Genomic DNA, 26,993 nt, shown 5'->3' on the forward strand with positions numbered 1-26,993 from the left:
TTTTTACAAGTGGATTTTGCATACCATTTGAAAATTTGATTAATAATTGTTCTGAATATATGAATTATTTTAATGTAAGTAACCTATGTAAGTGTTATCATAAATAATAATTTTCTGGTGCCTCTGATGAAACACACTGAAGCAAATAACTCTTGAGAGTTGAAGTGCCACAAAAACGTTTTCTAATAATCCAAAATTTTCGTAATCATGACTAGTGCCTTTAAATGTTTAATTTTTACTCTCAAAATGATCTTATATTTAGGTTTCTAGTAGTAGATCCATCTCAGTTCATTCTGGTTCTTAGAATGAAAACTTAGGTCATGGTCATCAGATTCTTAAAATTAGATAATATTTACAAGAGGACTTCAGAAATTCTGGAAGCTATAATATTATAAAGGATAAAAAGATTATTAGAAAAAGTCGAAGAGTTTGTTATATATTCATACGTGGGGATAGAACAATGACATCGCAACAATTAATAGACACCACAGACAAAAGTTATAGCATGCACCTTTGGAAAGCCGTCCCTGTGTGTATATGTAAAAAAAAACAAACAAACAAACAGAAAAAAACAACGACAGTATTAGACAGTACACTGAATGTTGAATACCGTAAATTCTTTTGCCCTTTTCAGAATTATTTAGCAGAATGGTCAAAAAGTAATTGTTATGCAGTCATTAGGCAGGGGATACATACGAATAAGGCAATGAGCCAGACTGACCGACACTTACATGAAATTTGATGAAAAGAAAGGCATCCATATAGGTTAAGTAGATTGTGAAGAAAGCATAACCAGTTGTGGGAATGATAAGAATAGAGATGATGAGAAGCACAGTTCTACTTATGTAGGATGCAAATCATTTCCCACAGCAGGGAGGAGGACTAAAAAGAGGGAAACATTTTTATCTTGACTTGTAGACTAAGTCTTGACCTTCCATGAGACAAATTCCTCAAGATTCTGTTACTTAATCAAGGGCTAACTACAACAACAAAAATGTTGACACGAGAAACCCCAGTTCAGATATGAGAACACATAAGCTTTAAAAATGTATCTGCCTTTGGCAAATTAGGCCTTCATTTCAGATTTCTCAGGATTCACTGTCAGTGCTAGGATCCCATTACCTCGTTCATGGACAACAGCTTCCCAATCTCTTGGTTTTCAGACCTTTTCCCTATGATTTGTCCTGCTGCTAGATTGAATGTTTCTTGGGCAAAAATTTTGAATTGATCCTCATTTTTGATAGAAAAATCTAAATGTCAGACCATTATTTAAACTCCTCCAAGCCCTACTACCAGCCTGCCTTTCCAGTTTTACTCTTTACTCTATTCCTTCATGTACTGGATGCCCATAAAGCTGATCTAACTGTATTCCCGATACATACAGATTTTCCCACTTTCCTAACTTTAGAAGGAAAGAAAGCTAATTATATTGTGTACCTGTTATGCCCCAGCCCCTGTGCTAGACCCTTTTGTACATATTATGTGAAATTATTGTTACACGAGACAGGCAATATTGATCTTTAGCTGTTTATAGCTGAGGAACCTGAGGTTTTGACAGTGTAAATGATTTGCTTCTTATCATATAACTAGTAACAGACCAAGCAGACTTTGGAAAGAATTTGCGTGAATCAGTGTCCACACCTCTTTCTCCTCATCATACCACCTGGCCCATGTTATTTATTCTTTTTCAACGTGTTCTTCCCACATACTAATATCCACACTTATATTTGTCTTCCCAACAAAGTTTTTGTTTTCCCGCATTCAATATCTTCTGTCTTCAATGGATTATTGGAAAAAACTTGCATCATAAATATTTATCATAACTATTATTAATATTCATAACTTAGTTTCACTCAATTTTAAAGACTTCTACTATGGTATTAACTCCTTATAAGTAGAATGTATGTCTTTTTAATTTTTGTGCCCTTGGGGAGTGTATAGAGTAACCCTCAGACAATATTGGAGATAAATTGGTGAATGAATGAAAGCTTGGCTAGCTATTCTCTATGAATTCTCCTAAACTACATACAGTCATTAATAAGGTAATATGTAACAAAATAAGTATTATAGTGCACTGCACTGCTATTTGAGTTCCCTGATGATGTATGTAATGACCATGAGTTGACCTTTTCTAGGGTCGCCATTATAGAAATCTAAGATACCATTCCATTTCTAAAATATTGGTTAATTTTCAGTGGCTGGTTTCAAATGCCAGATCATGATTAGATGCCTTCTTGCAGAGATTCTTTCTGAGGTATTTTTTTTTCCACTGCCACTTTCTAAGCCCTGCACAGTGTGTGTCTAACCACAGAGCCACACATTCTTATGACTCATAACCTCCTGAAGCAAATACAATAACAATAAGGGTCTTCTGTGACACCATATATTTTTTTCAGGGTTCATTATAACTCATTTTGCCTGAGTGGGTGGTAATATCATTTACTGCTACTATATTAAAAACATAAAAGCATAAATAACATTAATGCAGACTTTTTCTGCTTATTGCCTCTAACTGAATGCCCTTGACATCAGGATCAGTGTAGAATATTAAAATAACATTGACATGAATATTTAATAGAAGAACTTGCATATAAATCATGGTTTCAAATTTAATATATCTGATGATAATAATTAAGTTCATTATAAAAAGAGGAGATAAGAAAGAAATAAATGATAGGGCAAATGATTTCTATATATGAATTATCCTATATGAGCATGAGACTAGAAAGTAAAAAATGGAAGATGTAATTAAAGTCACTATTGTATCTTGAATAAATCATAAAGAACACAATGCAGCCTTCTCCTTTATCAGAGGTATATTTGAGATATTTTAGTAGGTATTAAAGGAACACCTAATTTTATTTAGTTGTTTATTATTACATACCTTTAATATAATTGTCATTAATTAACAGATTATTCTTGCAAATTAGAAACACAATAGATGTCTTCCTTTAAAGAAGGTGCAGTATCTAGGAAAATAGAATTGAGTATTAATTCCCCAAATTATACAAAATGGAAAATCATAAGACCCTAAGTGACTAAATAAGTTTTATTACCAAAATTATTAGATTCTGATCTATTGGAAGTCAAATTTAATTTTAACAATAATTGATGGAACATTCCTAGAAACAACTTATCCTATGCAGAAATGAGAATAAAGGCATGAGTTAATCCCCTCCTGCAAAGGCTCTTTAGCATTTTATTATTGGCAGATTAATTCTAAGTAGTTGAGGATAAGTTGTACTCACTTGATTTATGCAAAAAATGGCTAGTGAGTATCTATTAGAATGTCAGTTCATAAAGATTCTGTTAACAGGTTAATCTGATCAGTGATAATTCCTATAAGGACACTAAGATAATGAGCACAAAATCTTCTGGTTGTACCTGGTTGCCTAATAGACATTAATAGATCTTGAAGAGATAACATGATAGAAAGAGTCTTTGCTGTGAATATAATGAGAACTAGACTTACATCCCAGCTTAGCTACTTACTAAATTTAGGATCTTGGCAAATTGCTTATCCTTCTCAAACTTGTCTCCTTATCAGTTAGACATAATAGTATCTGTTGGACAACATTGTCCTGAGGACTCAGTTCATGTGTAAAATCATCAGCATTGTGCCAGGCACCATTCAACGAAAAGTAGCAATTATTATGATGATCTGATGGAATTCTTTAATAGATGGCTTTTTAAATTTATTTTTTAATAGGTGACTTTAGAAGGATAATAATGTTTACTAACACCTAAAAAGCTATAGCTAAACTAAATACAGGTCTTATAGATTAAGTAACTCTCAGAGAAACGGAGTTTCATTTATAAAGAGAATTGAGTTTCATTTATAATTGATTTCATTATATATAAGGAAATCTTTATAAACCTAAATAAATCATTATTTTGTTGATAATTATTCCTTTCCCCCTGGTGGTAGAGTCCATGGCTTTGGATGATATATTTAGTTCTGGTATGTTTGTGCTTTCATTCTTTTTTTTTTTTTTTAACGTTTATTTATTTTTGAGAGACAGACAGAACGTGGGGGAGTGGCAGACAGAGAGGGAGACAGAATCTGAGGCAGGCTTCAGGCTCCGAGCTGTCAGCGACACAGGACTCGAGCTCACAGACTGCATAGATCATGACCTGAAGTCATGACATGAAGATCATGACATGAAGTTAGACGCTTAACCGACTGAGCCACCAGGGCGCCCATGTTTTCACTCTTTATAGCATATTGCAGTGTCCTCTCCAGAAGATTCATGTTGGGCCTTCCTGTGCTTGTTCCTCCATATCATTTCTGAAATGTGAATTACCGACCAGTCTGTGCCACTTTTTCTGTAACTTTGCTAAGATTAATCAGTAGGTATAAAGTGCTTCTGCCCTAAATACAAGCATTCACCGGTACCTCTTGGTCTCTATTATCTACTTTAACCCCGATTGCTGTTTACTGTTAGTACTGCTATCATGGCTACGTTTGTTACAGAACAAATTTATGTAGTCCTTGAAGTTCTCTTGCAACTCAATAAGCCACTTTTGGCCTTCTCCTAACTCTTCTTGACTGCTTTATGTTGAAGGTGGGAAGAGAGGTTTCTAGCTCTCCTTGGGCTTAAATAGGAACATAATAGCTTCCAAACTGCTAACAGTAAAAAAAAAAAAACAAAAACAAAAAACAAAAAAAAAAGGTTTTTTTGATCAGTTTCTCTGAGTCCCCCACGGGACTCAAAAAGATCAAAGTGACCAGCTTTTTTTTCTAAACTGTTGGCCATGCCTTTACTACTCAACAATAACATAACTTACTGATATAATTGATTTAATATTAATGTAATAATAACTAAACTTTTAGAGCCCACTAGACATTATAAGTTCTTTTCCTATACTATATAATTTAGCTATTATACATATATGTTAATTTGTAAATAAATTAAAAGAATCTGCATCATTTATTTTATTCTTTTTAAGTGTATTTATTTATTTATTTTGAGAGAAGCAGAGAGAGCACAAGCAGGGGAGGGGCAGAGAGAGAGGGAGAATTCCAAGCAGGCTCATGCAATGCAGGGCTTGAACCCACAAAACTGTCAATCAAGACTCTGACGCTCAACCAACTGAGCCATCCAGGCACCCCTGAATCATTTAGATTAGACTAATATAGTACATCCAAATTAAATAAGGTTTGGTGGAAACATTAATTGTTAAAATATGTATAAAATCAAGGCAATGTTATTTAATCTAACCTTTATATCCCAATATATTCATTTAGGTTACATAAAGAATTGAGAAGGATTGTCAATCTTCATTCAGTCAGGAAGGAAAGACTGTAGTAATTGTATTAGTTTCTGTGGCTGCCCTAACAAATGACCACAAACTTGGTGACATACAACAACAGAAAGTTAAATCACATTTCTGGAGGTCAGACTTCTGAAGTCAAGGTGTTGGTAGGTCTGTGTACACTCCAGAAGCTCTAAGGAAAAACCTGTTCCCTGCTTCCTCTATCTCCTGGTGGCTGCAGGTGCTCCTTGGCTTGTGGCTACATCACTGTCATCTCTGCCTTCTTCTTCATGTTGCATTCTTCTCTTTGTGTCTGTATCTAATCTCCTTCTGCCTCTCTCTTATAAAGATACTTGTAATGGCATTAAGGCCCACCTGGATAATCTAGGATGATATACTCATGACCAAATCCCTAACTTAATCATATCTGTGTAGACTTTTTTTCCAAATAAGGTAATATTCACAGGTTCCTGGGATTAGAATTTAGACATATTTTAGGATTCATCTACAGTGTTTGTTTAGCAATATATCCCATAGGCAAGAGGAGTGGGTATTGGTATAGCATGCATGCCATGTTTTGTCATCAGTGACCCAATCTGTCATTTTACAAATAAATGTTAGGTTATGTGACTTGTCCAATGACTGCATCAACAGAATCCCAGAAGGACTCACATGGTATAAAAAGTTGGAGTGATGATAGAGAGTTTAGCAAAGGAGTTTTAATAAAGGTATGGTCAGGGTTGAGGAACACCAACAAAGATTGTTGAAGTATCTCAACACTAGTAATGGAACTGCTAGGCCTGAAGGAACAAGGAGAAGGTTACCTTGAACTGACAGCAGTGTGGCCCTTGGGGGCTGCAGGAAAGGGGAGGTGAAGGATAAATACTAACCTCACTCTTCTCTCAATATTCTGCTCTTGCTTTTCATTGGTTGACCCCAAATGGAAGCTAGGAGACAAGGTAACCTTTTGTCATCCATTTGGTTCAATTTCACTGGATACATGGAAAAGTGAATTAGGATGGAGATTGGATATGGAGGGGCAAAGAAAAAGAGCAGGCCAGTCCCACAGATCATTAGTATCATAGCTGGAAGCAAAGTCGAAGCTTCTTTATTACAAAATTTATTATAATTTTCAACATGTCAAATTTAATTCAACAAATATTTATTGAATACATGCAATGTTAAAACTCTCTATGTGGCACCACAAAAGTGCCTATAATTTTCTATAGGTAATAACAAAAATAGGCTGGAGGTAATAAAAAGAAATCTGCATTCTTCTTACAGTAGTGATGAGAGTCTGAACTTAAGTGGGTGTCAGAATGAAAATACATACAACAATGTATATTTAAACGCCAATAGAATAAACAATAGAATTTTGCAAAATGTTCACTATGAGTAGAATGGAAAACAATGGGAATAGAATGCCAAATAGGAACTGAATATTTGAAAACCAAATTAGAAAATGTTTCTGAAATATACAATATTAGCAGTTAGCAGATAAGCTCTTATGAAGAAATTTACTTTGTACCTTAAATTTGAGGTCTGGTAGGAAATTTATGTCAAGATGACCAGAAAACATTTGAACTGTGGGTTGATTCCTGGAATGATGTAGGGTGAGAGGGGAAGAATATAAAAAAATATAATAATGATTCTGTTCATTTGTTAAGAAAATTATATTGTTTCCTTACTATGAGTCATATGCTCTACAAGAATTTGGTAATGGACTAATGAATATGATCAAATAATATTACTGCTTTCATAATAATCATCAAAGGTGGAAGATTTAACAAATAATAAAAATTAAATAGGAGATACACATTTATAAAGAGCTATTTGTTCCTTCTCAGAGATGACAGATGAAATTGCAGTAATGGAAAAGAAAGCTTAGAATATGGGCACAGTGTATTTTTTTATAAATTTTAATTTTATTAAAAATTTTTAAATGTTTATTTTTGAGAGAGAGAGACAGACAAGGAAAGAGAATGAATGAGCAGGGGAAGGGCAGAGAGAGAGGGAGACAGGATCTAAAGCAGGCTGTGTGCTGATAGCAGAAGAGCCCAATGTGGGCTTTAACTCACGAATTGTGAGATCATGACCTGAGCTGGAATTGGATGCTTAGCCAACGGAGCCACTCAGGTGCCCCATTATGTTTGGAATATTTTAGACAGGTATTTTGCAAAGGTATTTTGGATATGATTGTAATGAATTTTGTTTTGTTTTGTTTTCTATCTTGTAAATAGCAATGCTATTTAGAGTTTCAAACTAAATCAAATCACGAAAACTACACAATTTTATACCGGACACCATGTATTTTTGATAACTCTGTCAAATTCCTTAAAGTTATAAAATTATAGATGCCAGAGATTGTAGATGAAAGCAGAGAATGTCAGGGACAAAATCACAGTTGCATTTCGACATTTAAGGTATGGAAGGAAAAAGCAGGTACCAATAATTGTAATAAGAGCACTCAGACTGAAGATTTAGGATAGAATAAAATATTAACATCAGCCACAGGAGGGCTTTCAAAAAGTAGCATTGTCAGTGAGATAAAACAGTGCAGAAGCTCAGGAAAATGTAAAAATGAAAAATGGGAGAATTAACCCATTGACTGGGAAAAAGGAGGTTATTGGTGCTTTCTTCAAGAATGATTTGAATACTAAGAATATAGTAAGTGGTAGAAAAAGTAGAGCCCTAGGGAGTAAATGACTATAAAATGTAGAAATAGACAAAGTGAAAATAGCAAATACTCCCAAAGTAAAGAAATGGAAAATTTAAGGAACTTTCACTTTTAGCATAGAGGATATCTAAGTATACAGTGAAGTTTCCAATATGGAGTGAAGATGAGTTTGTACTAGAGATAAACAGTGGCAGAATCATTCATGGGAACAAAACGGGATGATGTCAGATATACATTATACATACTAAACATAATAAATTATAATTTAATAATAATATACTATAACATACTATAATAGTATAATATAATATAATATAATATATATAATATAAATACTATGAAAGGTGAAATGTTGTTTTGTTGTTTGTATTGTTTTTTTTCCTGCCCAGAGATACACATCATAATACATGTAATAGAGTCAATAAGAAATTTAAAAATATAGCAAAGGACTATTTTTAGAAGATAAAATGAGGAGATTGAGGACAAATCTCCATGGACTTATGCCTTTCTCTAACAACATTTGAAAGTTTGAGAATTCAGATGGTGGGAGTTACCTCTGGCCAAAGAGTGGCAAAATGGGAATATGAAGGGGAAAAAATATATGATGATGGTAAATGCTTTATTACAATAGTCAACACTGGAGTTCAGGCTGAGAGAGGAGCAAATGAAGCATAACAGAAAGCAGACATGAAAAAAATTATGATTAAATCCAGTCTTCTTCCCGCTACTGCAAAACCTTTCATGATCTGGCCCCTATTTGCATTTCTAATTTTATCTCATTGCTATCACAACTCTTGCTAAATTCCAGACCCTTGAGTCTTGTCAGAGCTTCCCAAATTTGCCAGATTCTTAGGCTCTTATATTTGTCTACCTGGCTGCTTCTCATAATTCAGATCTCAGGACACATTTCCTGACTACCCTTATTTAAAGTAGCTCTGCAACCACTATCCTATTATCTATTACAATGTTCTATTTATTTTGTCCATACCGTTTAAATGACTTATAATTACTTATACATCTGTTTTATATTTATTTGTTTTTCCTGTGTATTGGCTTTCTCTCCCAGTAGAGTGAAAGCTTCACGAGAATAGATATGGTGTTGCAGACCCAACTGCAGTAACAGTGGCAAGCACATTGTAGGTCCTCAGTAAATACTTTTAAGTCATGTAAATACATTTACATGAGTAAATGTCTAACAAAGGAAGGGATAGGAAAATGTAATAAGAATGAGGGGAAATTCAATGTAAATAAGGGTACGGGAAGGTAGGAAACAGCCAGAACGTGGAAATCTACCTAGTATAGAATTATTCATGAAGTTCTACATTGTGCAGCACTGTTAAGTAATATCTAAATCTAAGATCCAGCTACTCAATGGGTGAATGGTGGAGTATGGAAATGGAACATTTTGACAGCAAAAGTTAGAAGGATCCTAATTTTTATTAGGATAAAATAATATAAAACTATAAAAATGATAGCAGAGATTAGAAAAGAGTGCTGAGGCCATTGAGCAATGTGGACAAACTTAGATTCAATGGCATATTAATTCACTCTGTCTAATTGCCACTCACCTACTCACACAAGTCAATTAGTATTTATTTTAGGTGTTGAGGAAACAGATGTGGATTTCATTTATTTTATTATCTAGATACCATCTGCAACAATACATGTTTGTAAAACATTATTATGGACCGATAATTTTATTTCATTTTTCATCACTGCTGTCATCATTATTTTCTCTGGTTTCTTCATCACCATCATCCTCACTATCTTTAGGACAGGAGTTTGTGCCAAGCAGTCACAAATCCGCTGACTGTTGCATTAAACGTGGTTTTATGTCTACATTAATTGTTTATCTTTTCTTTTCCTCCATCTTCCTTTTTATCTTCCTTATCCCTGATACAATGAGATTTTACCCATTTTCAGCTGGAGGGTATTGAAGTAATGGTCCATAGACATAATGAAACAGTGAAAGCTTGGCTGAAGTTAACATTAAAAAAAAAAAAAAAATAGCCCGTAAGTTTTCACTGGCCATATGTTTTTTTTTTTTTTCCTTTTTTCTTTTTGTGAAACCACTAACCAACATGAGTGAGAAAACAAGTTTAAGTGGCAAGGTATAAACATCTGAAGGCTGGGCAAAATGATACCTTAATATGACAAATGGTATTGCTTACTTTTATTATTGTACAGAAATGTCTTCCCTTCAGACACAAATAGAGATACAAATAGCATAGGCAAGAGAATAATGTCACACATGCTTCAGAGCTTTTTGTCTATGCCCTGGTCGTCCCTTGATAGTTTAAAAAAATGTCCTTATTCAAACCAGACTTCATTATAAAGAAAAATGTTCTTGCTTTAGAGTTTTCACTGTAGCACCTGTTACATTCTTCCCCTCTGTCCATGAGAAAACTCTAATTCACCTACAAAAAAAAATTATAAAGCAAAAGGGAAAACAAAGACAGAAACTAATTTTATTTCTGAAAAAATAGATAATGCACCTGTCAACTTGTATTTATTCCAGTGGCCTTCGGTAACATTTTCTAGTGACAGCAGCAAAGATTCCAAAATTGCTTCCATAGGCCCCACACAGCGATAGGTAACAGGGGACATTATTAACTTCAACACAGAGCAATTTATTGAAGCCCAACACTCCATTATTAAAATATTGGAATTTTTTCCCTTTCTATCCCACTCATCACTCTAAATGAATCCACATTCTCTTTTCTTTATCTCTTTTCCTATCCCCCAAAAAAGCCATCTGCTATTTCCTTTATGAAAAAAATAAAACCTACAATTAGTGTCTTGTTCATCTTTTCTTTCTCAAAAAAAGAGAACTATTATGCAAATACTCTGCAATTTGGTTTCAAATACTCTTTGTAGTGTGATGAGCAATTTTCCTTAATACAACCCCAGCTTTTTTGCCAGGACTTACTAATAGATTTTTTTAAAAGAAAACTTTCATGTGACTTTTTTACACTCTTCTGATGTAAACTTTTTGCATGCATATGTAGAATGAAATTATCATTACTCCTTGAGTTGTAAAAGAAAAAACATTGTTTATATATTTTATCCTGAAAAAGAAGCCTAAAATAACCTGGAAATTGTTCTTTTACCTTAAACTTCATCATTGTCTTCCTCATGCTTTCTGAAAGCGCATTGTATGCAATGGCAGTTTACCTGTTAGTGCGAATTTGTTGGTTGATTTTAGTGTTTCTTCAGGAACTTAGGTATAATTTGACCCAATTCTTCAGGTACGGCTGATATCAGGTGTTTGGAGCTGTCTTCCTCTTAACAAGATAAGCATCTACAGTGAGAGGTGCTGATGGAAGTGAAAATTTAAAAGTACAGTATCAGAAGAAATAGCACTGCACTAAGAATCAGAAATCAGGAGTCTTAACCCTGATCTGCCAGTTATCATAAGACCTGAGGCAGTAAGCCCCCCAGCCTTGGTTTTCTCCTTTTATAGCTGAGAATCACTGCCTCCTTTGACTGCTACTAGGCTTATAATGAGGATCAAACCACAGTTGCAAGTTACTACTTTTGCAATGGATTCTAGATACATTTCTTGGCAATGTTTCAGAGGTCCTCAATTTCCCTATTTCCTACAGTAGCTTCACCTGGAGAGCTTGCTACAAATGCAGCTTTATGATCAATTTCTAGACTGGATTATCTGGGAGTGGGACCAGGATAACTACTTGTAATGACAAACCTAGGCAACTCATGCTCATGAAAGACTGAAAGCCACTAGAAGAGAAATAGAGAAAATGCAATCAATATAAATTTAATGTAATTAGATAATATCTAATTTTGTGCTTGATTAAATTTGCTATTTAATTTGATTACATGTTCTGCTTATTTGTTGGTGTATATGTGTATATTTATATGTGTGCATATCATAATTCAGTGAAGGAACCCTGTGGTTTACACTTTCAATATTAATGTTAATATTTAATTAATGAATAACAATACTGGATTAAATAATAGGTGATATTACTTGCTAACATTCCTATCTGTATTCTCCTTATAACTACATTGATTTCCTTTATTTCAAATGTTTACTAATGTTTCAAATGTTTTCAAATGTTTAAAATATACAGTAAGTGAAACCAAAATGTTTCTACTTTTTTGGACCCAGATGGGGCCATATTCATAGTAATGACTCAAATTTCTGGCCCTGCTCATTATGCAGAAACTCCAGCCACCAGAGAAATTTCCCCAAATAGTTTGGGCAGTTGCTGAGTGTCTCATACGTACCTATAAACTACTCAGTGCTCTCTGGGCTGCTAGTCCCCAAGGCATTGTTGTGGTGACAGGCTCAGCAAGGAAGCATAGAAACCGGTGTCCTCCCCTGTTCTATGCTTCTGGTTGCCTGGGGCTGCTGAGGAAGGAGGAATGTCAGCATCTACTCAGAAGCCATCTGGAAAACAGCAATTTCTGCTTCTGCCCACAAAGACTCAAAACAGTCTTTTGAGTTGGGCTGATAGTATTTTATCAGCTTACTTTTTTTTCTGTTTGCCCTTATATATCTTCTTTCTCAAAGACAGGTGCCCATTCTGCCCCACTGTTCCTCACTCATAAAAGTGAAACATTATACTTGACTAAGAACCTAGCTAGATTCAGTAAATTCATATACTCCATCAGATATATACGTAATTGTGAATCATCTTTAGACTCAGCTGAATTCAACACCGCTAAAGTAGCAGTGGAGTTTAAAAGTTAATAATGTCTTGGGGCGCCTGGGTGGCTCAGTCGGTTGAATGACTGACTTCGGCTCCGGTCATGATCTCATGGTGTGTGAGTTCGAGCCCCGCATCGAGCTCTGTGCTGACAGCTCAGTCTGGAGCCTGCTTCAGATTCTGTGTCTCCCTCTCTCTCTGACCCTCCCCCACTCATGCTCTGTCTCTTTCTGTCTCAGAAATAAATAAACATTAAAAAAATTTTTTTAAAGTTAATGTCTTCTCAAATAGCTTTAAAGTAATAATAGTAAGTCAAATACTTCTACAAGGCGAATAGTAAAAGACAGAAGTCTAGAGTGACCCTCCATTCCTTTTCCTACTCATTTTCCACAGCCCAAAACAATCACTTTCAGCTTCTCAGCAATTTATTTTTTCACTTAACTCTATATGTAAATAATATGCTAACACTGTCAACGCTTGATTTTTCCATTTTATGCATCATATGCTAACTTGTCACTAGGAACAACAGGAATGTACCTTTCACTTTCTTCCTATCACCCCCTTGCAGAGGTACACCTCCCTTCCCTTCAGTTTTCAATATAGTTATATGATGTCTGCATATATCAGCATTTGTACTTACGCCATTATGTTTCTACAACTATTCCCTGCCATGCTCTATAGCGAGTACAATGATTTTCTTTTTCATGGATATCTTTGTGTTTTACCAAATCAGTTGCTTCATTTTATTTTTGCTTAGTTTTCTGTGCATTGATCACTAATTTGAATTTCGGTTTCTGATAAATATATATGCTCTTAATGTATTTTAAATTTTTTTTTTCAACGTTTATTTATTTTTGGGACAGAGAGAGACAGAGCATGAACGGGGGAGGGGCAGAGAGAGAGGGAGACACAGAATCGGAAACAGGCTCCAGGCTCTGAGCCATCAGCCCAGAGCCCGACGCGGGGCTCGAACTCACGGACCGCGAGATCGTGACCTGGCTGAAGTCGGATGCTTAACCGACTGCGCCACCCAGGCGCCCCGATGCTCTTAATGTATTTTAAAGTCATTAGGTATTCTATCATCTCCATCTTCTTGGATCACCTTTTCCAGAGCAATATGCCCACTCAAGTCTGGACTGACTGCTATCTCGGTCTCTTGAACAGCTTTTATTCTGGAATATCCCTTCACTGTCGTTATTCTGTTTCCTCAATTCAATGTACTCTTTTAATTGCTCCCTCTTATTTAGTGAGCACAGCTAACGGAGAAAGGAGGCATCTGAGAGAAGTTTCTTTAAGAACAAGCATGGCTGAACATGTGTATATATCCACTCCCTTGGTTGAATTTTTGCTGGCTTTGGAATTTGAGGTTTAAACAATTTAAGTTTCAGAATTTCGAAGTCACAGCTCCATTTGGGAAAAGGAACTAGAAGTGGCCCCAATTTTCCCTATATATAAATTTACATAATCTTATTATTTTCACCAGAGTACTTCTCTTTCTATTTTGCCTAATAGCCGTAGTCCACAATCCTTTTTTTTTTTTTTTTTGTCCACAATCCTTTTGATTTAGCTTCTCCCAAAGACGAAAGGGAGGAGGAGATCTGCCGTCTGAAGTGCCTCCAAAATACACTTTGAAACGGTCCTACTGAAGTCAGTTTCTCCTCCCTGTTCCACTTGCACAGATTTGAGGCACTAACACTACTTGAGCCTTTGGTGGTGACATACGTGGTGTATATCGGATTTCTGCTCAGTTTCCCTACCTGCTACATTAAGCTTCGGATGTCTTATGTCTGTTAATTTAGTTACTACTATTAAGCCACATTCTACTCTGTATTCTATCTTTATTGCCTCCTTTCTATGATTGTTGGTTTCTGCCTCTTTATTAATGCCCTTATTGTTAATGTAGTGGAAATGAGAGGAAATGGAAATAATTTGTTTATTCGATTTTCCATGTCATCTTAAATAATAGATCAGTAGAGCTTTCTGTCCTCCATTTTTAGTCTTGAAAAATTTCAAAGGCACAGAAGATATACAAGAATGCTAATATAAACATTCTCATAGCCTCAAAGTAGGTACACTAATTGATAATAAATTGTCACGTCTGTGCCATCCCCCTTGTGTGTGTGTGTGTGCATGTGTGTGTGCACATGCATGGAAGGTCCTATTTGTTTTAAATTGTAGTAAAGATACTTAAAATAACTTTATTGGAGAGTAACTTTAAGATGCACTAAATGACTATCATATGTCCAATCTTCATTAAACAAAAATGACATGATTATGATAAAGAAATTAGAGCTATTTTCTCATTTCATGAAATGATAAAGTTGGAGTAGACAAGTTTTCATGATCTCACTCAGCTATTATATTTTATGATTCTATAACTAATACATGACTTATAAATTTGGAAATGAAGTAGAATTGAATAAAGGCAAATGTATGGAGCAAATTTAAAGGTTTATTTTTCTACATAAATCCCCAATGGGCATAGTGCTTGTAATTGTTTAAGTTTTGATATTTATAATTTAATAATTATACCTGTGTATTCTATCTGACTCCACACTAATAACAGATGACTTACCTTTGGTTCACCTTGTACTATGTACAAATAATTACATTCGTATGGAGTATTGTACTCCAGAACCAAGATCAAAAGTTAAAAATCCATGGTATAAATCAAGATTCAATGTCAACTTACTTAGCAGTAAATAAAATCAAATATTGTTCATACTACAAAAGACAAAACACTAATAGTAATTTTATATTCATTTAATTTTATAACATTGTCCATCTTAATAAATGCATAGTCCTTGTTTTTTCACTTAAATTTACTTGAATTAAATCACTTTAAAAATATAATAGCTGCAATAATGCCTTTTCATTTTTAATGGATTCCATTGAATGAGAGTACATTTTCAAAATTACTATGAGCACCATTAATGTAGTGAGTGCTATAAAGGAATTTGAGTTGAAATTACATTTAATTTTTTTTTTTTAATAGGAAGCTTTGATCATGGCAAGTATGGACCATCCACACTTAGTCCGGTTATTGGGTGTGTGTCTGAGCCCAACCATTCAACTGGTTACACAGCTTATGCCCCATGGCTGCCTGTTGGATTATGTCCATGAACATAAGGATAACATTGGATCCCAGCTACTGCTTAACTGGTGTGTCCAAATAGCTAAGGTAAGTTCCCATCACTTTTGATGGAAATGACTCTCCTCTCTTATCTCCTAATATAGAATAGTATGGATACTGAAAATATGTCAAGTCTTTCAGTATATTTAAATAAAACAAATTACTTGTGCTATATTGAAAGATGTAGGGAAGTATTTGCATTCAAATCACAGATCAAACACATGATATACTTATATATTTGGGGAATTTTTACTGCTATTTGTGTTGTGTTAACCAGATGCCAAAACAAATAGATTACTGATCAGAAGAAAAAAAATGTTCTACCAAATTTGTTTAGCTTTTTGTTTGTTTTGATATAGTTTAATTAACAAACAAAATCCAAGAAAGAAAAGATTGAATATAAGAATTATCCCATTTTAGACAATTTTATTACGATAGTATGTACATTTAATTCTCAATATTAGAAATGATCAAGTTCTAAATATCCTCCTAGACATTTTGATAATTCTCAGTTAGTCTTTAATGGTTGAGGTTTTTCAGCCTGGCACACCGTCTCGGGCATGTAACATGCATATGGAAGTGGCATGGATCTCAGGACCTGAGGTGATGGGGTGGGGGCTCTGTGGTGACCTAGAGAACACCATTGCCCTCTGAAAGGACTATGGTTTTTTCCACCATTGTACGTGTTCTTCCAGTGTTTCCAAGGGGCCAAAATTCTGGATTTTTTTTTTTATGTGACTTCTCCAAATTTAAATCTTGGCTCAAACTGCTGAAGTGTTCTAGAAACCAAACAAAGCAATTATGCCTTGCAGTCCACTGGTGTGAAATTTCTGGTGTCCATGTTTCACATTCAAATAACCCATTTATGATCACCTATACCAAGAATATTTCTTGAAAATTTTCTCCGGGATAAATAGATGTGAAATGAGTTTTAATTCTCTATTTAAACCTCTATTTACATCACAAATTGACCTAATGTTCAGTTAATTCTATAGATGTGTTCATCTTTGCATTTGTATTAGATAGATGCCAAAGTGTTAATTTAGTAATTCTAGTCTATTTCTTTTTACAGCCTATGAATGAATAAAAATTCATTTCCTAGAGTAGAAATTTGAGGTAATTCTTAAAATTCCAAAAATTATCTAAGGGGAAAGTCCAGTTTACTTTTCATACCATAAATTCCATTATAGTTTCATTATGGACCATGTATTATATTTTTGTTACTATTACATGTTGAACTGACAACTTAGAGAATTTTTTACAGTAATGAAGTTTGAAACACAACTCTTCAAAAATTGATTTACTTACCTAAGAACTCCAATAAATTATACGGTGAGCTAAACATGCAATAGAAATTCTCAAATCATTCTAGCAGTATAAATGAGAATAAAACTAAGTTTCAAATTTCTTTGCTGTTTTCTATGTTTCCTGCAGTATTCTTCATAATTTAGGTTTTGTCCTTAGAGATTCATGACATCAATATATCATTTATGCAAAGCTGTACACTCTAATAATAGAAACTACTTTGAGTTCCCTGAATAATTGCACTGTTTTAAACCATTTTGCCTTTGTGAATGCCATCCTTTCTGTTTAGAAATCTTTCCTCATAGCTTCTTGATCACATACGATGGTCCTTTCATCCATCAATGCTGATTGGGTTCCTCTGCTTACAGAACCTTCCCTACTCAACCTTTTTCTCCAAACAGAAACAATTTCTGCATTTGTTTGGTCATTGGTATCTTGAACACATTTTTATTATTCAAGTTTTATACTATGTAGTTTATATGATTGACTGTATGGCAAGTTTCTTTGGTCATTAGTCTTTTAATAAACATCTATAGACACCTTCCATGTATCAGATACTATGCTGCCTGAACTGTCTAGGGGCAAACAACGTGGACATGGGCCTGGTTGTCTTTGTATACCCTAATGGCCAGAATAGCCAACAGATAAAACAATTGTATATTATATAGTATATACTTAATGCTTGGGTTCACATTTTGACGAAAAATAATTACAGAGCACATTTAAGGTAGACATCATTGAATCCTCAGGGAGAATATTTGGCTATGGGATGAAAATTTAGGCAGAGGAAAGATTCCACAAGAGCTGTATAGATATGGTGACCATGTAATGTATCATCCAGGTGGGACATTTTTAAGAGTGAAAGAAGGCTCTGCCACTAGTTACGTGAAGGCAACAGACACACAAATGTGTTAAACAGAACAAGGGATGTGGTAACCCTGTGTAGCATGAAAGGTTTGCATTTTATTATAAAAACAGTAGATATTGAAGTATTTTACATTCTAATGGGACATTGCCAGTTTATATATGGAGCTGAAATCAAGGCAATCCAAAAATGAAAATGAAGATACCAGTCAGAAGTCTGGGGGTAATGAAAGTAAGGAGAAGTAAATAGGATTAAGATGTATTTTTTAGATAAATATAGGCTTCTGAATATGATAAGTTGTTGGGGTGTATGGTGGTGCTCTTTCCTGAGCTGGTGAAGGCTGAGATTTGAACATAATTGTAGAAAAAAATTTGAGAGTTCAGTTCCAGACATGGCAAATTGCAAAGGTTTATACAACATGAAACCGGAGCTTTCGACTAGGTGGTTGAATTTGGTTGCGACTCTCAATATAGAGTGAAGAGTTTTGGGTATTTAAATATATGGGAAAATTTGTAATGACCTAGCTGCTGACTCAGTCTGATTCATATTTCTTCCCAGCACCGAAAATTGGTATAGTAGCCATTCAATAAACATTTAATAAATACTTTTAACTCATGAAGAATTTGAAAAAATCTTTATGGGAAAAACCCATAAAGAGAGAACCCTTCCTTCATCTTTTTTTTTTCTACTTTGGGGGCACAATTGTATAGTGGAAACAGCATTAGGATCTGAAGGACCTGCATTAATACGATGGTACCCACTTTTTTTTTAAATATATGAAATTTATTGTCCAATTGGTTTCCATACAACACCCAGTGCTCATCCCAACAGGTGCCCTCTTCAATACCCATCACCCACCCTCCCCTCCCTCCCACCCCCCATCAGCCCTCAGTTTGTTCTCAGTACTACCTTTTTTTCTTATTTGCAAAATGAGCATAATTGTATCTACTTCTGGTAGGCTGAAACTCCCTACCCTGAAATATGTTATATCCCATCCACGGCATCTGTGAATATGTTACTTCACATGTTAGAAGGGAATTGTGAATGTTATTAAATTAAGGATTTTGAGATGAAGAGATTATCCTGGATCACCAAGGTGGGCCCAATGTAATCTAAGAATTCTTATAAGTGGGAGGCAGAAGGATCAGAGTAAGTGAAGATATAAAGATGGGAGCAAAGCTGGAGTGATGTGCTTTGAAGACAGGGTGCTGGGAAATAGAATCTACCTCTAGAAAGGAAGTAGATTCTCCCTACAATGTTCAGGCCTGCCACATCTTGATTTTATTCCAGTTTACAAACCAATTCAGGACTTCTGACATCCACAACTGTAAGAAAATAAATTTGTATTGTTTTAAGCCATTAAATCTGTGGTAATTAGATACAGCAATAAAAAATTAATATACTTCCTCATAGTGGCTTGCAAAGATTAAATAAAATAGTCCAATGCAACTTCCTTGGCTCAGCTCCTAGAACATGAAGTGCTTAAAAGCAATCTGTTTTTATTACGTATAGGTTGAAAGCCTCAAAACAGAGAATTGTTTTAAAAATTTCTGTAAAATATGAGTAATATGGTCTGAGTAAACACAAGTATTTCACAAATAGTTATTCCTGTAACTTAGAGGCTTTGTCTTCCTTGCTTTCAATTCTTACCAAGAGTGGCTCAGGAAAGTAAGATAGCATCATAATTACTTCAATACCCACTTAGTTTTTTTCACTGATAAAGTTGGGGGGGTTGGGGGTAAAACTGTAAAGTAACTTATATATATTTGTGTTATGACATACCTGTAGAAAATACAACAATACATAGGAAAATAATAATTATAGCTAACATCAAGCAGCTCTTACTCTGTGCAAACCACTACTCTATATTTTATTCATTAATTAATTTGTCTCATCACAAACCTATGAAGTAAGTATCATGATTTTCATTTCACAGATAAAATCGCAGAGAATGTAAGTTACTTGATTAAATGCACACAGCTAACACATAAATAGTTGAACAACTAATCTGTGTTTTTGTATATAAGGGAGAAAATAATTTTAACAAATTTTACCCCTATTCCCAGTTTTCTTTCCATTTTTCCTTTGGTATGTCATTCTACAAAACTTTATGTCATAGGAGACAGAAATTTAAACACCAAAATTGTTTGACTCTTATAGGTAGCCATATTAACTTTGCAAATGCTGTATTTGGAACTTGATTTAATTTGGAAGCAGAGCAGGATATATTATTATTTAATGTTTATATAATAACATATGCCTTCCTGGTGCTTTATGAATCCAGGATAGAAATAATGATGAGAATCCCTTCTTTCATACTTGTTGCTAACATGTTGGGCAAGCAGTTTTTAAGACAGCTTAGCAGACTCTCAAAAGTGTATGTGAGTTTAGAATGACGGAACTTCCTGGTAACACCAATAATGACTGAGTCTATGTGGATAAAGCATGTCTTATACACTTGGCATCTGCTTGGTGCTTTAGGCACATTGTGCTATTGAATATTTACTGAAACTCTAGTAGGTATGGCTCATTATTCTCCCAATTTATAGATGAGGAAAATAGGGGAAGTTAACTCCTAATGGAAAAAACGGTAGGTTGAAATGCCTGTGTTCTAACCAGGGAACTCTGGTGCCTGAGCAAGGTCTTTAAGCCATTCAGCACCTGCCTCTCCAAACACATACACATCACTGCAGCTTAAAGCTGCTTGCTGTCCTCAACAGCACTTCTGAATATGGAGAGCATCAAGGAGCAAGACATCTGACACCATGAGACAGTGGTGTCTCATCATTAATCCCATAAAAGAAAAGGTTCTATCATGAATAATACTTTTCATTGTCTTCATGAGAATTTTTTTTTATTGCCTTCTCATCAGCATGTATGTTACATTTTCTGGGAAAGAACTAGATAGTCTTTCAACTTTGGGGGATTTTTTTGAACCAATGTTTTAATTATAAGTTATTTTGATAAAGCAAGCTCAACTGTTCTGTGAACAATTATGCAGTGTAGATACTGATCACAAGTACCACTATAAATTAGGATTTAAAAAAAATAAGTTTATTCATTTGTTTTGAGAGAAAGTGCACATAAGGAGGGGGTGCAGAGACAGAGTGAGAGAGAGAGAGACAGAGAGAGAGAGAGAGAGAGAGAGAATCACAAACAGGCTCTGAGCCTTCAGCCCAGGACCTGATGTGGGGCTTAAACCCATGAACTGTGAAGTCACGGCCTGAGCCAGAAGTCAAGAGTTGGACGCTTAACTGACTGAGCCATCCAGGAGCCACAAAATTAGGAATTTAAAATGTGTAATTTGGCACTATCTTGTGTTGAGCATACAGACTCTAGAACCAGTCTGAATGGGTTCTATTTCCAGACCCACCACTTGTCAGCTGTGTGGCCTTAAATAAGTTAATCTCTTGAGTCTCCTGAAAATGGGGATAATAAAAGTAGTTATTTAATGGAATAATTATGAGAATAAGGTAATATTCTCTGCTTAAAACACTGTGTAGCATACAGTAAGAATGTACATTCTGTGTTATTTTGAATATATTTGATATGAAGGCAATAAGGAAAGGCACTTACATTCATAGTTAGAATGCCTTAATGATGTTATTTTGAAAATACTCTATTTTTGAATCTCAGCTATAAAAGACTTAGCATTTGTTCTTAGATGATGCTGGGGATAGGAGGAGAGAATCCTATGTTTAATATTTAGTATTTCTTATTTTTGGAAAAAAGGACCTGAGTCCCCTATCCTCGTGTGTTTTTTTTTTTGCACAGATTCCTAAGATGCTGTGCTGTATTTGCTGTTATTATGACCTCTAATTTTCATGTTAGAAAATTGGATTATTGGTAACATTGAAAACATGGGAAACTATCAGGGAACTGGCAAAGAGTTGAGTTTTGGGTATTTTGAATAAGATAGTCCGTTATTGAAGAGGAATAAAGAGAAAATTCTAACTTGTCAATCTCAAGCTAGAAAAGGTTAACATTGGTTTGAATTCCTGTTGCTGCACAAATTTTAGCTCCTGACTACTTTCTAAAGAAAAGCTTATTTGAAATATTTTTGTTGATGTTGCTACTGTGTTCTAAATTTCAGTTCAATTCAGATGTAGGGTCTCAAGGGCTTTTTTTTTTCAGTAGTTTACCACTGAAACTAGTTAAAGAGATAATTCTAAAAACACATGTCAGTGGTCCACTATAAACTACAAGATAATTCATTGCCTGATTAATTCATAAATTGTACCATCCTTAAAATTCTTCTGAAAGAAAATAGAAATAAAAGTCACTCAATATTTTAAAGAATAAAAAAATTGACCTAATATGTTTAAGCAAAATAATTTAGATTTTTGCCTCTAAGACTCTTTAAGTTGTATTTTTATAAATAGATTGATTCCAGCATTTATATTTTTGAAGAACACTGTATCATTTAAAGGTCAGTATAATTTTAGGTTAATTTAATATATTTTCTTAATTAAACTGTAGGTTTTTTTTATATTTCACACTCTACTTTATCCCTGATTTACTTTTCGTGTCATATCATATTCCTGTTTCAAGCTAATGAGAATTCTACTGTGAAACCTGACTTTTTGTGGCCATTAAAAAGTATCTGTGTACCTTAGTTTAATTTATACTTCGTGCCAGAGTAGGAGTTAGTGTGAGGCACAAAGTGGAGAGAAGAACCTCTCTCAGTTCAAAAACAGTTCACAATGATGGAAAAGAGTAGATTTCTGTGTTAAGAAATTAATTCCTCTTCCACACACAGATACAAAGTCTTTGGGTTTGAATGTGTTACATGAGCAGAATCTTCATTTTCTTTCTTTCTTTCTTTCCTCTTTTCCATTTTTCTGCTCACAGTAGCTACACAGAGTGATAGGAAAACTGTAATTTTACCATTGGATCCAGCCATTTTCTCTTTACGAATTAAATTAGATTCAAATCTGAATGTCTGATGTCAGTTAAATGCATGAACTGGGCACCAAAATTTCTGCTTTGTTTGTGGTCAAGGCCAAAGTCTATATGTAGATACGACCTCAGTCACTATACATGTATACATTATATATATGTATTGTATATATTATATAAATGTATTATATATATATACTAATATATAAAATTTTGAAATAGTAAATAGTCTAGAGAAGAAACAGAACACTACTAACCTTCTAGGAAAGATAATTGGTACTTATTATATTTAATAATATAATTATGACTTTTAACACTTTTTAGAAGTTTGTGAATGTCAATTGAATGAATAGATTTGGAAGGTATGTTTTGACATAGCAAAATTATTATATTTTACAAAGATGGAGTAGAAGGGACATATTAGAATTAGAAGCCATGGTGTTGGTGGCATAGCCAAACCTCACTTAATAACAATTCCCAGTTTAAATGAAAATAGAGATTATTTTTTTCTAGTCATATAGCCACATTTTGAGAAAGACAAGGACAGCCTATGTATTTATCTTCTTAATAATTTACATTTACATCTTATATCTTATTTAATATATCATTTTTACTGCTATTATATAACTTTAAATGCATTATATATTCTAATAAATTATCATTAGATCTTTAGAGAAATACAGTAGCATGAATCTGAGTCAATGGTAAAATTTTATTCAGAGTATATACCTTCAGTGACTTTCCCAGGGTCATGTTGCAAACTAGTCCAAGGATGAAAAATAATGTCCAAGTCATTGATTATCTCATGAAGATACATCATTCAATTTTTCCCCACTAAAGAAGCAGCCTGATAAGTGAATATTTTCAAGGTCTCTGTCTATTGTTTAGATCTATGTTTTCATTAGACATTTGAGATTTAAATCACAAGGGAGAATATCTGTGGTCTTTAGGAAAGATTCATTTATTTATTCATTTAACATAATATCAAGTTATGATGTAGTAGTTACCATCCCAAGATCAGAGGTTTCAAGCAAGAGCAACAACTATAAGCCCCTCTGTCATGACTTTTATATTCTCTTGGGGAAGGTAGATACAAAAACCAAGTAGACAAAAAACATCACCTCGTATGGTGAGAGATGAGAAACGGTGCCACCCATTGGTATTTTAGGGAAGAATTTAGAAGGAAGTAGTGTTGTGCTCCTCTTTTAGTTCTACCACTTATCATCTGTATGACTTAGGCAAGTTCCTTACTGTGTCTAAATCTGTTTCCTCATCTATAAAATGGGCAACAGCCTCCATTTGTCCAGCTGTTGTGAGGTTAAATAAGATCGTAGATTGACTTTGCACATTTACTACTGAAGCTTTAGTGCTTAAAAAGTTATTATAATATTTATAAAATTATACATTATTTAATATTTATTAGCATCAAAATTAATTTAGACATGGCTTTTACAGAAAGACAGCATAGTATAACAGAAAGAACATGAACCGTAGAGAAATACAATCTGGGTTTAAATTCTGAATCATAGTTGTGAGAACCTGGAGACCCATTTTCCATTTTGCTAAATGAGAATACTTGTGTATGCATAAAATGAAGCAAACCTATGTTTTTCAAATTTAAATTAATAAATAGGAGAAACTGATATTAATCTGAAAAATCAGAAGTTTTTACAGAACAGGAATATATGTATTTCTTTATTCATTTGTATGCATTTATTATATCCTTTTATCATTTTTACTCATTTAGTATTGTACTCATGAATATTGAAAATTTCCTTTGAGACCCTACTATGATTATAATGGTTAAGGAAAATGGATTTTGGACTTACAAATATTTAGCTTCGAATGACAACTACCAGTCTATAACTGTAAAATTTTGGGCAAGTTTTTTAAACTCTCTGAACTTACTTATCTAAACATTAGAACAATAATATTTAGCTCATAGAGTGTTTATAACAATTAAATAAAACAGTAAAATGTGTCAGTATGTTAATATATTGCCTAACACATAGTATCCCTCAATAAATATTGACATTGTTTTTTGTTGTTGTTGTTGTTCTTGTTGGTTTGTTTTTGTTTTCTTAAATCACATAGAGCAGTGCTCTCAAGACCATCCATTTCAGAAGATTGCTATATTTTGCACAATTAAAAGAGTTCACTTGAAATATTTTTTCCAGGACAAAATACAAACGTGCCCCAGAGAAGTTTGTCCATCATTTCCTCATGTTAAATGAAAGTGAATTTGATCTACGATAACAGATTAGAGGAACATTACATTATTTTTTTTCTAAATTAAAATTATTCCAGGTTGGTGCACACCTATCAAAGTTGGTTAGAAATTCCATTTTAATCATGTATTGGGAAGCCCCCACAAGGATTTTTATAGGGATATTGAAGCATCTGATGAGAGATATATGATTCTTGGCAGACAGGGGCAATCTTCACTTTTCTGACCTTTATAATCGGTACATAAATGTGTTCCTTGTTCAGCTCCATGGAAGCTGAGCTCTCCAATCTCTCTACATAGTCATAATGGCCTCCAAATCATTTTCTTTCTCTCTCTTTTATTTTTTAAAGTTTATTTATTTTGAGACAGAGAGCACAAACATGGGCACAAGTGGGCAGGGGCAGAGAGAGAAGATGAGAGAGAATCTCAAGCAGGCTCCACTCTGTGAAGGCAGAGCCCAACATGGGGCTCAATCTAGTGAACTGTGAGATCATGACCTGAACCAAAATCAATAGTTGGACACTTAACCGACTGAGCCACCCAGGCGTCCTTTTCTTTCTCTTTTATTTGGCACATAACTTAATTGTTTATTTCTCATGAGTTTAGGTCTGCTGGGTGGGTCTAGGATCTTGGCTGGACTCATTGACCTATTGGGGGGTTGGCACGCTGTCAGCTGATCTAGACAGGGCTGATAGGGTGACTGAAAAGATTGAACTCTGCTTCACAGAACTCTCTTCCTCCATCAAGCCAACTGGCTATGTCTGTACAAATCTCTACCTCATTCTGCTCAGTCCCCCAGGTCCTCAGCATCCATCCACATATCATCTCATGAGAAGCCTAGCATCTCTGTGAGTACAGACTGAGAGTAGGAGCATAGCCTCCCCCCACCTCACTTTAAGCTCTCTTCTGAAATTGTCACCATAATACCTTCTTTTCTTGTTGGTCTTGGAAAATCTAACCATTTTTCTCTAGGTTGTTGTCTTCAACCTTATCCACATGCCACCCCATCTTCACAGCTAGATAGAAATAAGTCAGGGGCGCCTGGGTGGCTCAGTTGGTTGGGCGACCAACTTCGGTTCAGATCATGATCTCACAGTTTGTGAGTTCGAGCCCCGCGTTTGGTTCTGTGCTGACAGCTCAGAGCCTGGAGCCTATTTCAGATTCTGTGTCTCCCCCTCTCTCTACCCCTCCCCTGCTCACGCTCTGTGTCTCTCTGTCTCTCAATAATAAATAAACGTTAAAAAAAATTCAAAAAAGAAAAGAAATGTCAATTTCTCAAACAACAAAACCAATATAGACTTTTTCCTGTGTGCTGCTGTCTTGGAATTGCAATTTTAGGTCCTGTAATACAAAAACTCCTTTAAGATGAATAGCCCCGGGGCGCCTGGGTGACTCAGTCAGTTAAGCATCAGACTTCGGTTTGAACTCTGCATCGGGTTCTGTGCTGAGAGCTTAGAGCCTGCTTCAAATTCTCTCTCTCTGCCCCTCCTCTGCTCATGCTCTGTCTTCCTCGCTCTCAAATATGGATAAAAACACCTTAAAAAATGTTTTTAAAAAGATGAAGAGCCCAAATTAGAAATACAGGTTTTCCTATTTATTTTAAAGAAGCATGCACAAAACACAAACTGGTATCTTAATTTGCTGTGTATACAAAAATAAAAGAAAGCAATAGAAAAATTGCATGGAAAGGATCCAGCCCAGAAGAGTTACTGTGTGGAGGTGGTGAATCTTTAAAAAAAATTAATATCAGAATTTGTTGAAATTATGTCATAGCAAGGAGCCCTGAAAGATTATCTGGTTCAGTGATTAAAAAAAAAAAATTAAAGAATGCAATTATTTCAAGTGAAATCTTACTTGAAAATCTAAACAAATAAAACCAAAGCGTAACTACAGCAGCAGATGGCATTGAGAGGGCTCCTTGGGACCATGAGTCTCCCGTGGTCTTCACAGAGACTAGC

General features: G+C 34.6%; 1 protein-coding gene across 1 annotated transcript in view; it reads left to right on the top strand.

Annotated features, from left to right (window-relative positions):
- ERBB4 (erb-b2 receptor tyrosine kinase 4) overlaps positions 1–26,993 on the top strand; it is a 730,912-nt gene that overhangs the window by 548,194 nt on the left and 155,725 nt on the right. The window contains exon 21 of the mRNA XM_047082226.1: positions 15,602–15,787. Coding sequence (XP_046938182.1) covers positions 15,602–15,787 — 186 coding nt within the window. The remainder of the gene's footprint in view (positions 1–15,601; positions 15,788–26,993) is intronic.

This window comes from Lynx rufus, unplaced genomic scaffold, assembly GCF_022079265.1.
Source record: "Lynx rufus isolate CCGP_SWC_20201006 ecotype Redwood Valley unplaced genomic scaffold, mLynRuf1.p SCAF_2, whole genome shotgun sequence".
Lineage (NCBI taxonomy): Eukaryota > Metazoa > Chordata > Mammalia > Carnivora > Felidae > Lynx > Lynx rufus.